Source organism: Pteropus alecto, unplaced genomic scaffold (genome assembly GCF_000325575.1).
Source record: "Pteropus alecto unplaced genomic scaffold, ASM32557v1 scaffold79, whole genome shotgun sequence".
In the NCBI taxonomy this organism is placed as follows: domain Eukaryota; kingdom Metazoa; phylum Chordata; class Mammalia; order Chiroptera; family Pteropodidae; genus Pteropus; species Pteropus alecto.
In genome coordinates this window covers 4,575,512-4,587,078 of record NW_006494612.1, presented here as the reverse complement: position 1 = coordinate 4,587,078, position 11,567 = coordinate 4,575,512, and the positions used below count along the sequence as shown (strand labels likewise).

Below are 11,567 nucleotides of genomic sequence, written 5' to 3'. Positions count from 1 at the left end.
AATAAATAAAATTAATTATCAGAAAAATTGGGACACTTCAGGAAAAGAAAAGCAGTTTTGAAATTTGAATTACGTGAATTAATGACTTAACTATCCACTTGATCTTTCTAATGTCCCATCAATTTTCAAGGAGACATCTGATAAGCTGTATTTGATATAATTTTACACCCTCCTTAAACTTCAAGTTTACACCCAGCATTGTACCTTTAAAAGTCCACCCTGGCCATGGCCACCTTCCGTTGCGACTGCCTCCAGCCCCACCACCTCCCCCACTCCACGGCCATATTCAGTTATCAGGCAGAACCATCTGCCTGCTCCACATTTATCATAGGGTTTCAGTCTATCTTCTGGACACGATCCAGACACTACTCACCTATCTCTACCATGAAACTGAGAGTTCTGAAATTTTTTCCAACATGCACAAGATTAGTATTCTGCTGGCCACATTTTATTTTAGGGCATGTGGGTCCTGCGTTCCTGTGGCCAATTAAAGCCATCATTTCAAGTTCTATTCATATGTATTTCTACCTTAAAGATAAAAACAGAAAGCTCTTTAATAAACACTTTAACACGGCCAGCAACTTGCATTATGCAACATTTTCTGTTTCTGTCTTGGCAGTTTGCCTTTAAACGCTAGTAACTGCACTGCAAAGAGTCACCACCTCACAAAATATTTTTAATACCTTTAATTATGATATTTGATTCGGCAGCCAAACTTCTGCCAGGAACTTCTTGTAAATTTGGTTTTTCCTGAAATCTGTTTTTCTTGGTATTGTCTCCATTCATCTACCTACCTGAAGCCTACAGAAGCACAGATATGCTGTTCTTCCAAGGCAGAAATTTCTCAGATAATAGCCCAACCCAAAGGCTTTCTACACACTATGTATCACTCTATTAGTTCTAAATAGGACACTTTGTATCTGACCCATAGTAAATCATGGTCACACAAGGTAGTGACCAAACAGAAATGAGAATCCCCAAACCAACAGGTTTCTAACTGAATTCTAAACCCACGCCTCCTACTCTCCTGTTAAAAGCCCAGGCACTGACCCAATTCTTAAGTCATGTAAAAATCAAGGGAAGGAGCCTAAATCACGGGTCAAAGTCCACCCCGCATCAACACAGAGAGAGGTGTTAGTTACCCTGACTCAGCCACAACTGGAAAGATAAGCATTCAAGACAGTATTCCAAAGGATCAACATGGGGATTAGTGGTAATATACGAGAAGAATGTGGCACACAGTAGCAACTCTTAAAATGCCAGCTATTTTTAAAAAGTACAAACTTCCAGTTATAAAATAAATAAGTCACGAGGATATAATGTAGATCCTGGTGACTGCAGTTACTAACACTATTGTACATGTGAAAGCTGCTATGAGAGTAAACCTTAAAAGTTCTCATTACACACATAAAAATCTGTAACTATGTATGGTGGTGGATGTTAACTAGGAGCTGAGAGGGCTCTAGAGATTCTGGCTTAGCCTTACTACCATCAACAATGACAGTGAATCGAACAAGGCTCCATTTTCTCAAGCCCGGACAGGGTGAGGGACGAGAGGATTCTTTGACACTATCCTTCCACTAAGGACCCTAGGCTCTTCTCTCCCCTTGAAGACTGACTGTTCTAGATCAAAGCTCTCAGTCAGACTGCACAGCCTTAGGTAACCCACAAGCCCAGACTCCACAAGCACAGCATACCACCAATTTTTCAAACGAGGCCGAGAAGAGGAAATTCATTAAGAGGAGTGAGGACAGAGCCAAGGACAAATGCTAGTGGAAATGGGAGGGTGGGACAAGTTCTAATAGTTCTAATCAGGAAATCAAGGAGAATCCATGGGTCCGTTCAGTCTCTCACAGCAGGATGAAGAACGAAATTTCATTTACCAGAAATGAATGATTAAAATTTTAATTTTAACAAAATCTTTTTATTATTCTCCTCTATTTGCAACCCTGCCCATCCCTCTCTTCCATCCCTATGCTCCTGTGCTCATGTCCTAAGGATACCATAACAAATTACCACCAATTTGGGGACTTAAAAAACAAAATGCAAGATGTGGTTCCATAGTGTAGCGGTCAGCACATCTGCTTTACATACAGAAGGTCCTGGGTTCGCACACCAGTGGAGCCACGGTCCATGGTCTATGATCATGCCACCCTGAACAAGCCCCATGTCTGATCTTGGAAGCTAAGCAGGGTCAGGCCTGGTTAGTACTTGGATGGAAGACCACCTAGGAAGACCGGGTGCTATAGGCATAAATAATAATAATTTTAAAAATGCAGTTAGCATTAATATGATGACTAAGTGGAAGGCCAGGGGAGGGAGGGAGCAATCAGGGAGATCGTTCTATGAACAATATAGATTTCTAACCAATGTACTGTATACTTGAAACTAATTTAAATAAACAATTTTTTTTTTTTAAAGGATTCTCACAGTGCTGGAGACTAGAAGTCTAAAAGGTGTCAGCAGGGCCACGTTCCCTCCGAAGGCTCTAGGGGAGGGCCCTTCCTTGCCTCTTCCTGGTAGCTCCCACCAATCCCTGGTGCTCCTGGGCTTGTAACTACATCACTCCAATCGTTGCCTCAGTCTTCCCTAGGCCTTCTCTGCATCTAGTGTGTCCTCCTTTCTTCTTTTAAGGAAACCAGTCACTGGATTTAGGGCCCGCCCTAAGCCAATATGACCTCATCTTAATTTAGCTAATTACCTCTGGAAAGACCCTATTTCCAAATAAGGTCTCATTCTGAGGTTCCAAAGGGACATGAATTGTGGAGAGATACTCTTCAACCCACTACAACTCCCAAATTAAAATAAACTACCGCAACCAAAATAGGGGGCAAAGTGGCGAGACATGACAAATCTCAGCATCACAGAACTATAAGAAATGTCAAAGTTATAATCTCCAGGGAATCCATGGACACTAAATCTGAGTTGGAAACAATACATCTTTTACCTTTCTCTCAACCCATGGAAAACTGATGTTTTGGAAAACATCAAAAATCTCAACCAAAACAGCACTACAACTCGAGACATTCCACTAACCCAGACACCTGAATGAATACTCTGAAGTCTGGTATGAGGTATAGATGAACGTTCACATATATATTATCAGAGGCGGAGTAGCAAAAAGATGAAAGGCAGGGGAGGACATTTTTCAGTTAAACAGGCTTTCATTTAACTATGTGGGGATGGGATGTGGAACATGGGTCTTAGAAAAGCAAGGTTTCTTTCTAAAACATTACTTTAGGTTTTTAATCACCCCTCCTGCAAGTTATCCTTTTCTGATGACGACATAAGCCTACACAAAAGCATTATATATTAAAGATCTTTTTTGTTTTTAATCCAGGTATTACTTTTGCTATGTGGGGAAAAAATACTTGAGATCAGCTTAAAGTCTTGTGTACTCCCTCTGCTGGCTCTGAATTTAAAATAAATTCTTAATGGCTTCAGGAGCCAAGTTATTAATTTCTCTAGATATCTAAAACACAAGAAAAAATACGATATGGATTCTCCCACACACACACGCAAAGGTCTTCAAAGAAATAAAGAATTACAAAACACATACTGAAAATTGCCAAAGCCATCTCCCTCTTGGCTTTTTTATGGATTCACTCCAAGGGAAAGCTAATGCATTTCATTTGAGGCAGGGGTCACTTCCTGTGTTGGTCTTGTCCCCTAACAAGTGTACCAAGAGCTTTTCTTGCTCTGTGCTCACTTCTCCACTGCAGGACTAGGGTACATTTGGATAGCCAGGGCAGGTGAGCCACAAGGATAACCTGACTTCCTCATCGTAAGTGATTAGTAGAGTAGAAAATTACTGGAAGGACCACAGCCCATCAGAGAAGTTGGTCCATTTCTCTTTGTAATGTTATCTCATAATAGCAACTGCCGCACTGCAAAGAAAAAGTCTCAAGATTAAAATCTCAAAAAAACGTCCAAGTGAAAAGTGGAAGACATACACTCTAGAAAAGCCCAGCTTAAAACATTCTCCAATCATACATTTGCATTTTACCAGGAAGGAGGAATACTTCACAATATTCTATAGTACCTGCTACTGTACTTTTTTCCAATTGGGGAAATTGTGATATTGAGAAATGACAGTGTTTGATCAAGAATAAAATGGTTGAAGATACTGAGTCTGTCTGCAGCTGTGATGCAATCAGAATTGGAGTCTTCTATCATAATCACCAGCTCACCCACCTATTCAGAAAACTATCTCAGAAGACCCACAGACTGGCCCCTTGAAAAAATCCATCTCAAAGACTGCTTGCTTTCTTTTCTTCCTTCATGTGTGACTTCTATTTTCCAATCCATGGACAGACAACTTCAAGTATATCTGGGACTTATACCCCAAAATGCAGAACATTATGGACAACTTAGTTTTACACAACAGCTTTGCTCCTGTAAAAAGTGGGCTAGTAAATTTTAGGCTGAACAAGTCCATGGTGACTCTTTCTGGATGGTACATATTGACATGGCATAAAGTGGGGTACACACAGAGGGCAGGCTTGATTTAACTTTCTCTTAACGAAAGGTCATTGCAAGATCAGATTTCCCTCAGTTTCTGTGATGGGTAGCAACTGGAGCTGATGAAGTTTTCAGGGACTTCTACACTAGGAAACGAGAAACTGAGAAAATGCCTTAGACAACAGAATATTGTATCCTAATTACACTATATCATATCGACATCAACACTAGGAGGTCCAAAACTTAGGTCACCTTCATAGCTACAAGTATCCAAAAGACTCTACACATGACATTACCTCACTCTTGAGTCACAACACCCCCTACCCCCTTTCAGTGTCAAGTCCCAGAACACAGCTATCCTCGCGGGGTGAGGACGTAGTGACCCCAAAAGCAGCTCCAAGAATCAGAAATGCTTATTTATCTGGTAAACATTCATTCCCTTCTCTCAAGGCTCTTACACTGTACCTGAGAATATACAAGAGTCACAAAAAAATGACAAAAGAAGTGGGCAGGAGTCAGGGGGTATGCTGGGTAAGGTGTTGTGAATAGAGCAGGCTTTTTCAGCAAGATGAGCTGAGAGTGCTGATGGGGAATGCAAAAAGAGAAACACAGCTACTCCAGTGTGAGGCAGCCTAGAGGATGGGGGAGGGGAGCAAAAGGCGAGCAAATGAAGTAAGAGTTTGCAGAAATGGAGGCACTAACGCGAACAGCTGTGAAACCACAATGGTTAGCAGCAGATATTACAGAACGGTGGTGCTCTGGGCTCATAAGGACACACTCTGAACTCCACCGCTGCTAGCTGTGGGTCCCGGAGCCAGTCACCCACATGATCCTGGACTGTTTCCTCACCTGTAAAATAGTTAGATGATCTCTAACATTTCTTTTAGTTCTAAATTTGAGGCAAAAGTAATGCAGATGAGCTGTCTGTATCAAGGCTCCACATTCACTCCAAAAGAAGGCCAATCCTACAGCAGGCCCCATGAGACAGAACTGGGATCCCAGATGAGTCCAGGGCCCCAAGTGGGAGGATTTCCCTAATCTGGGTGGATATGGGAAAGCCCCAGCTTTTCCCAAACAGATCCAAATTATAGGAGCCATGTTACAGTGGCCCTGCATCTCCAAAGCAAGCTGAAAATAATTCGCAGAGAATTAAAAGCCAGCTCCAAGCCAGAGCTCAACACCAACTCTGCCATTTGCTGATAACTTCTCTGCAGACCTGAAACACAAAGGAAAGCAGAAGTACACATCTGAAAAAGGCAAAGAGAATGGACAATAATGACAAGTTCACAGAACACAGATTTGCAAGTTTATTTTCTGTCTTCTCCCAGTAAAACACAAACTCCTGTGAACTGGAACCGTATTTGTCTTGTGCTATTATAATCCTGGGGCCGTTAGAATATCCTGCACACAGTATGCCTTTGACAAATATCTGTTGAATGAAATGGCATGTGATTTAAATGGGTAAAAAGGGTTTTCTCTTTCCAATCTTTTACTCACTTCCGGTACCCCAGCTGTAATGTCCACTGATACCCACTTGTATGTATGTCACCCCCAGTTCCTTCTATAGCAGCAAAGAGCCACAGTGGCCCTTCCGGACTCCTCAACTTATGATACAGGAAAAGGTGAGGAGGAAAACAAGGAGTCAAGAATAGGATCAAGTCCGTTCCCCTACAAGAAAGATGAGTGAGAATGAAAATAAAATAAATTCCATATTCTCTTCAGCCCTGGGAATCTGGAATCTGATGCATCAGCAATGGTAAGTAAGATACCTCACCAGAACACACAGGCCTAAAAGGGTCTTATCTTCGCAATTTTTAATCAAGATCTTTGGATGGATAGAGTCTGCTAAACTTTGTCCAAAGCAAGTAAATGACTTTTTAGTGGGACAAGGCCACTTCATTAATCTTCCAAATAAAAATATCTTTCATATTTTAAATAAGAATCACAAGTAGAGTACTAAGAAGTTTAACTACAAGATGTTCTTCTTCAGTGTCATTCTCTTAAAATAAAACCCTCCTAAAATCTCCTAAAAATAAGTCTGCATAGTTTCATTTCATTTTCTAAAGAGATAAACATCAAAACACTTAGCTTCTTTTTTAAAGCATCTTTCTGCTACATGGGGCTCACAGATCAAAGTTTAAAAGGGCCAATTTCTTCACTTCGTAGGTCAATGACACAGCTTTGAAAAAGAGGAAAAACAGTCCCCCTAGTGTACTGCTGCTGTAGGAAGAGGAAGTATATTAGTTGAGAATCACTGACGAAGACAGTACTGCCAAAGGAAATTACAAAACAGCATTTTAGCAACATGGACCAAGCAGAAGACAGATTCTTCACACACGACCATAAACCGGCCCTTTGGTGGTACTCCAAAGGTAATTGAGGTCAGAATTACAAGACGATGTGTCAATATTATGATTTTGTCATTTTGAAATTTAAAAAATATGTTTTTAAACATAAAAGTTGCAGTTAAAATAACATTTTCTTAATACGGTATGTTGAAAAGGAACTGGATGCACTAATCTAAAAAACTCTTAACAGTGAGGGCGTAAACAAGCATTGTGTGGCAGGTCAGCCCTCATCTTTTTACCTTGGGAAAAAGCCATAGGAGCGGATATTCTCATATGAAGGAAGACTTGGTCTCTTGAACTACTCTCTGAAGTGGCAGCAGAAGTCCTCGCACAGTATCTTACACTTGTGAAATTGTGGGAACCACCACAGAAACTCGTGGTTGCCTAACATCTTTGTGCCCTGACCCATGGAAAAGGCAGGTGTGTGGGAGTGTATAGGAAAATAAGTGATAAATAGGGCTTACAAGGGAATCTAGAGTCTTTGAGGTCTACCCAGGACAGGAGAAACTGAGAGAACTTACCAGTTTAGTTATGGGTACAGTGTAAGTAAACTTAATATGAATTGAAGGAAATGTAATCTTTTCTCCCTCTTAACCACATCTGATTATTCATTTCTACTTTAATGCCTGAGGTAAGGGAACCTGTAAGATATCTATCACCTTTCTCCCTGGCACAGCATACATTTGACAAACCCAAGTTAACCAAGAACTTCCTCCTTTTGTTAAAATGCTCTCTTCTGTGCCACCTTTATCACTTCACAATCCCCAAATACACATACTGATAGGCACTGAACTGCTACACAAACATGATGCACTCACTCGGCCTACATCAATATTCATCTATCTTTTGATGCTCAAAATAATAACCAAGACGTTTTTTAGACTGAGGCAAATATGCTTTTCAGGAAAGCAACTTCTACTTATGTAAGACTACTCAATGCTTAGTAAATGACCTTAAAAAAAAAATCAATTCAAAGAGAAAAATAGTGTGAGAACAAAGACTAAGAATTGCGGCTACTAGTTACTTCTGTACTAACTAGCTGTGTGATCTTAGAACTAAGTCACTAACTTGAAAAACCAGGTTCTTCACCTATAAAATAAGGCCACTGAACTAGATCAGTGAACCTCATCCCAGCAGTACATTAAAATCATCAGCAGGACTTCAAATCTCTCCCCGCTAACCACCACCAAACACTAAAACCTCTCCCCCACCACACACCAGCACAATTAAATCAGATTCTCTGGGTATCAGTATTTTTTTAAAGATTCCCTGGTGATTCTAATATGCAATCAAGGGTTTGAATCACTGGTCTCGATTCTTATCTCCAAGGCCTCAATTCTAATTCTTTCATTCTATGATCTTAGGGTAATAATCCTAGTTACAGGATCTCATAAATGCGATGGCCCAAAAATCCACAAAAGTAAAGTCTAGACCCTGCATACTGTGTCTATAGTACACATACGACTAGGAGACATTAATCTGAATTCTAGAAATTTTAAGAGTTTTAAAAAATGAATACATAACTCAGAATGAAAGTAGTGTGGTTTAAATGCACATGCATGCTTCCAAAATGACTAATCGTGATAGAAATCAACTTCTGAAACCTGGACATATAGACATGGGTCACAATTAGGTTCTGACCTCTCCCTTTTCCTTCTTCTGGTCCCACTAAACCACAAGCATAAAAAAGGGTGGCTATTAGTCATATCGGAATATGAAACCAGCTCCAGTTTCAAAGGGCCTTTTCTATCATCAAAGATTTGGAAGTTCCTGCATGGCTGCATCTTTGGATAAAGGTCATCTTACAAAAACTCTAGATTATATTCCTACAGTCTTCAAGGATTAGTTGTCCCATAATACTCAAATGGAACTGGTGTAAAAATTTAAATTAAAAATAATCATAAAATGTGTCCTTGTATTTTAAACATATTAAAAGTTGAGAATTTCAATTTATACTATTTCATAAGATTTTAAAGAGAGATTAAAACAGCAGAAAAGGGAAAAAGAAACTATGAGACCAAGAAATGGTTAGGACATAAAACCACAAAGTAGGCCCAAAATTTCTACTGCAAATCCTGCAAACTACATGAAAATATAATTTTCTCCATTCTCCCAGTCTCAATTCATGGCTTCTTCTGGTAATAACACTTTCTCACATAAATCTTTCCTTAAAAAGTCAAATGCTTTTAAATTGTTATTATTTTTAACTATAAGCACAATAGCAAGAAATGGTAGTTGTGGAATTACTCTTGTAACCTTAAAAATCATAAGAAAGGTGAAAACCCTTCCTATGTTAACTTTTTAACTAAAAGTTAGCTAACTTAATTAACAGATATTCTGCACCAAATTAAAACATGCAGGATTAAATTTCAAGTGTGAGAAATCTGAAAAATATTCCAAAACCCCAAATCTATCTCTTAGATCCTGTAAACTCACCCCTTCCTAGCATTGTACACTGAGATTAACCCTTGCTATCCTCTTAGAAACTCAGTTTTAAAAGGCATCACATTAGCACTGCTTTAAAATGGAACTCTCATCCTTTCTTGTAAATAGCCCTCGTATCACATAACTGGCATTCCTTTGCAAAGAAATAAAGTCGAATCAAATATAACATTCATAATGTCAGCACTTGTTAAAGGAAATGAAACAGAATTGTGAAATAATATCACAGCAGACGTTTTGCTTTTAAAGTTTGTTTAATCTAAACAAGGTTTAAACCTAAACAAGACCTCTCCAATACTGGCCATTAAAAAAAAACAGCACTTTACCGGGTTTTTTTAAAGCAAATTAATAATCAATACACTAAATTCTTTAGCTTTTCACATAGTTTCCTCTCTAGTGCTTCAGTTTTCCACTAAGGTCAAATTTCTTATTTCTTACATCTACGGGAGCCCAGGAAGATACAGGGCTCCCCAAAGACAATAAAGGAAGGGAGAGAAGGAGGAAGCAGCTACCCATTAAAAAAAAAAAAAGCTAATTGCAAAAAGAAGCAATTGCAATTGTACAGGACTCTCTTTTGCCTTGGTATTGTCACATTCATATACTTGGATAAGAGGCTAGAAAAATAAGGTGCCAGGAAGAGCAAAGCAGCTGGGTATCAGCAGAGGCACAGGGGCTAATCTCTTTGGATGCCCAACTGCAGGAAGTCATTACATCATAGGCCTTTCCACACCTCTCTCCCTACCACGTGTCCAGTGCCCCAAGAGGCTGAAAAGGAACAGTAGAGAGCCTCTCTTCAGGTTCACTTATTGGTAGAAGCCATTACGGCCCAGCCCTGCCACCAAATCTCTCTCCCAGAGACTTAGGTAAAGCGCTGGGCCCTGAGTCCTCCACACCTGGACTCCACCTCTAACAACGCTAGAGTACAGCCTCAGCGGGAGCAGCAGGTGAGGCCAGATCGTTTCTCGATGGCAGAACTGGCTAGTTCCAGGTCCCAGAACATCTCAGAGGCTACTAGGGGCAGATTTACTGAAGAGACATTGCTGAACAATAAAGATGTCAAGAAAGAGGACCAGGAGAAGGCTTGCAACCACTGCTTTTTCTAATGAGATCTTTACGCCTTTGGGAGTTAACAACCACAAACCCAAAACTTGGACCCAGGGGTTCTCATCCAGCTAGTGACAACGCACCATGCTCCTCCAACCTACTGGAAACCACAAATCCAACCCCTCCACCGGGCACCAAGTCCAAAACACTCCCCCGCGTCCGCTCGCTCCACCTGCAGCGCCCTCACCGCACCTCCACTATGTTGAATTCTACTCCAAAGTTGGCCCCAGACCTACCTCCTCCGCGCTGTCTCGGGAATCCGGGAAAAGCACTCAGTTCCGTCTGATCTTCCCTCACCGGAGTCCCTTGCCCCTTCTCTACACCTGGCCATACCCGAAAATTCCCAGGAAGCCTCCTTCCCCCGGGCCCCCTCCGCGGCCATCCCCAGGTTCCTCTCCTCTGGACATAACGCAGAATCCCCAAAGCCTCACAGGAGAGGCTCTCTGCCAACCCCTCTCCCGGGTGCCTGCAGGAGCGCTCCAACGAATCGAAGGCGCGTCTCGTACTGCGCAGGAGGCCCGGCGGGTCCCGCCGCCCGCCCGAGGTGGGTACGCACCTTCCAGCCGGCAGAGCTGTTGCTGTCGCCCTTATCCTTGAAGTAGGGCACGCAGCGCACCATCCACTCGTAGATCTGGGACAGAGTGAGCCGTTTGTCCGGGGAGCTCTCGATGGCGCGAGTGATCAGGTCTGCGTAGGACAGGTTCCCCCAGGCGTTCCGCCGCGACGAGCATTTCCGCGGCTGCCCGGAGCCCCCAGCCGCCCCCGGCTGCGGCGGTGGCAGTGGCTGCTGAGGCTGCAGCGGCGTCTGCGTCGCCCCGCTCGGCGCGCCCGCGGCGGGGGCTGGCCCGGACCCGGGGTCCTGCCCTCCGGGAGCCAGTAGCCGGGCCGAGTCCTCGAGCAGCAGCCCAGCGCCCAGCGTGCCGCACCCGCCGCCGCCGATCGCCATGGCCGAGCCGGCCCGACTGCTGCTGTCCTCGTCGTCTTCATCGTCCTCCTCCTCGGGGATCATGGAGTCAGCGGCCGCCTCTCCCGAGGGCTTGGCCGGGCTCCCCTGGAGCTCCGGCCTCTGCAGGGGCCACGTACAGGAGCGCGGCCGGCTCTGGGGCTCAAACTCCGGGTCCAGCTCCACTTCCAGTGGAGAGAGCGGGGCCGGGGACGCCGGCGCCTCTGCCATCTTCGCCGCCCGCCCGCGGCTCGGGCTCTCGCGCTCTC

General features: G+C 42.9%; 1 protein-coding gene across 1 annotated transcript in view; it reads right to left on the bottom strand.

Annotated features, from left to right (window-relative positions):
- FOXO3 (forkhead box O3) overlaps nt 1–11,561 on the bottom strand; it is a 108,723-nt gene extending 97,162 nt beyond the window's left edge. The window contains exon 1 of the mRNA XM_006926055.3: nt 10,912–11,561. Coding sequence (XP_006926117.1) covers nt 10,912–11,529 — 618 coding nt within the window. The 5' untranslated portion in view covers nt 11,530–11,561. The remainder of the gene's footprint in view (nt 1–10,911) is intronic.
- Between the last annotated feature and the right edge of the window lie 6 nt (nt 11,562–11,567).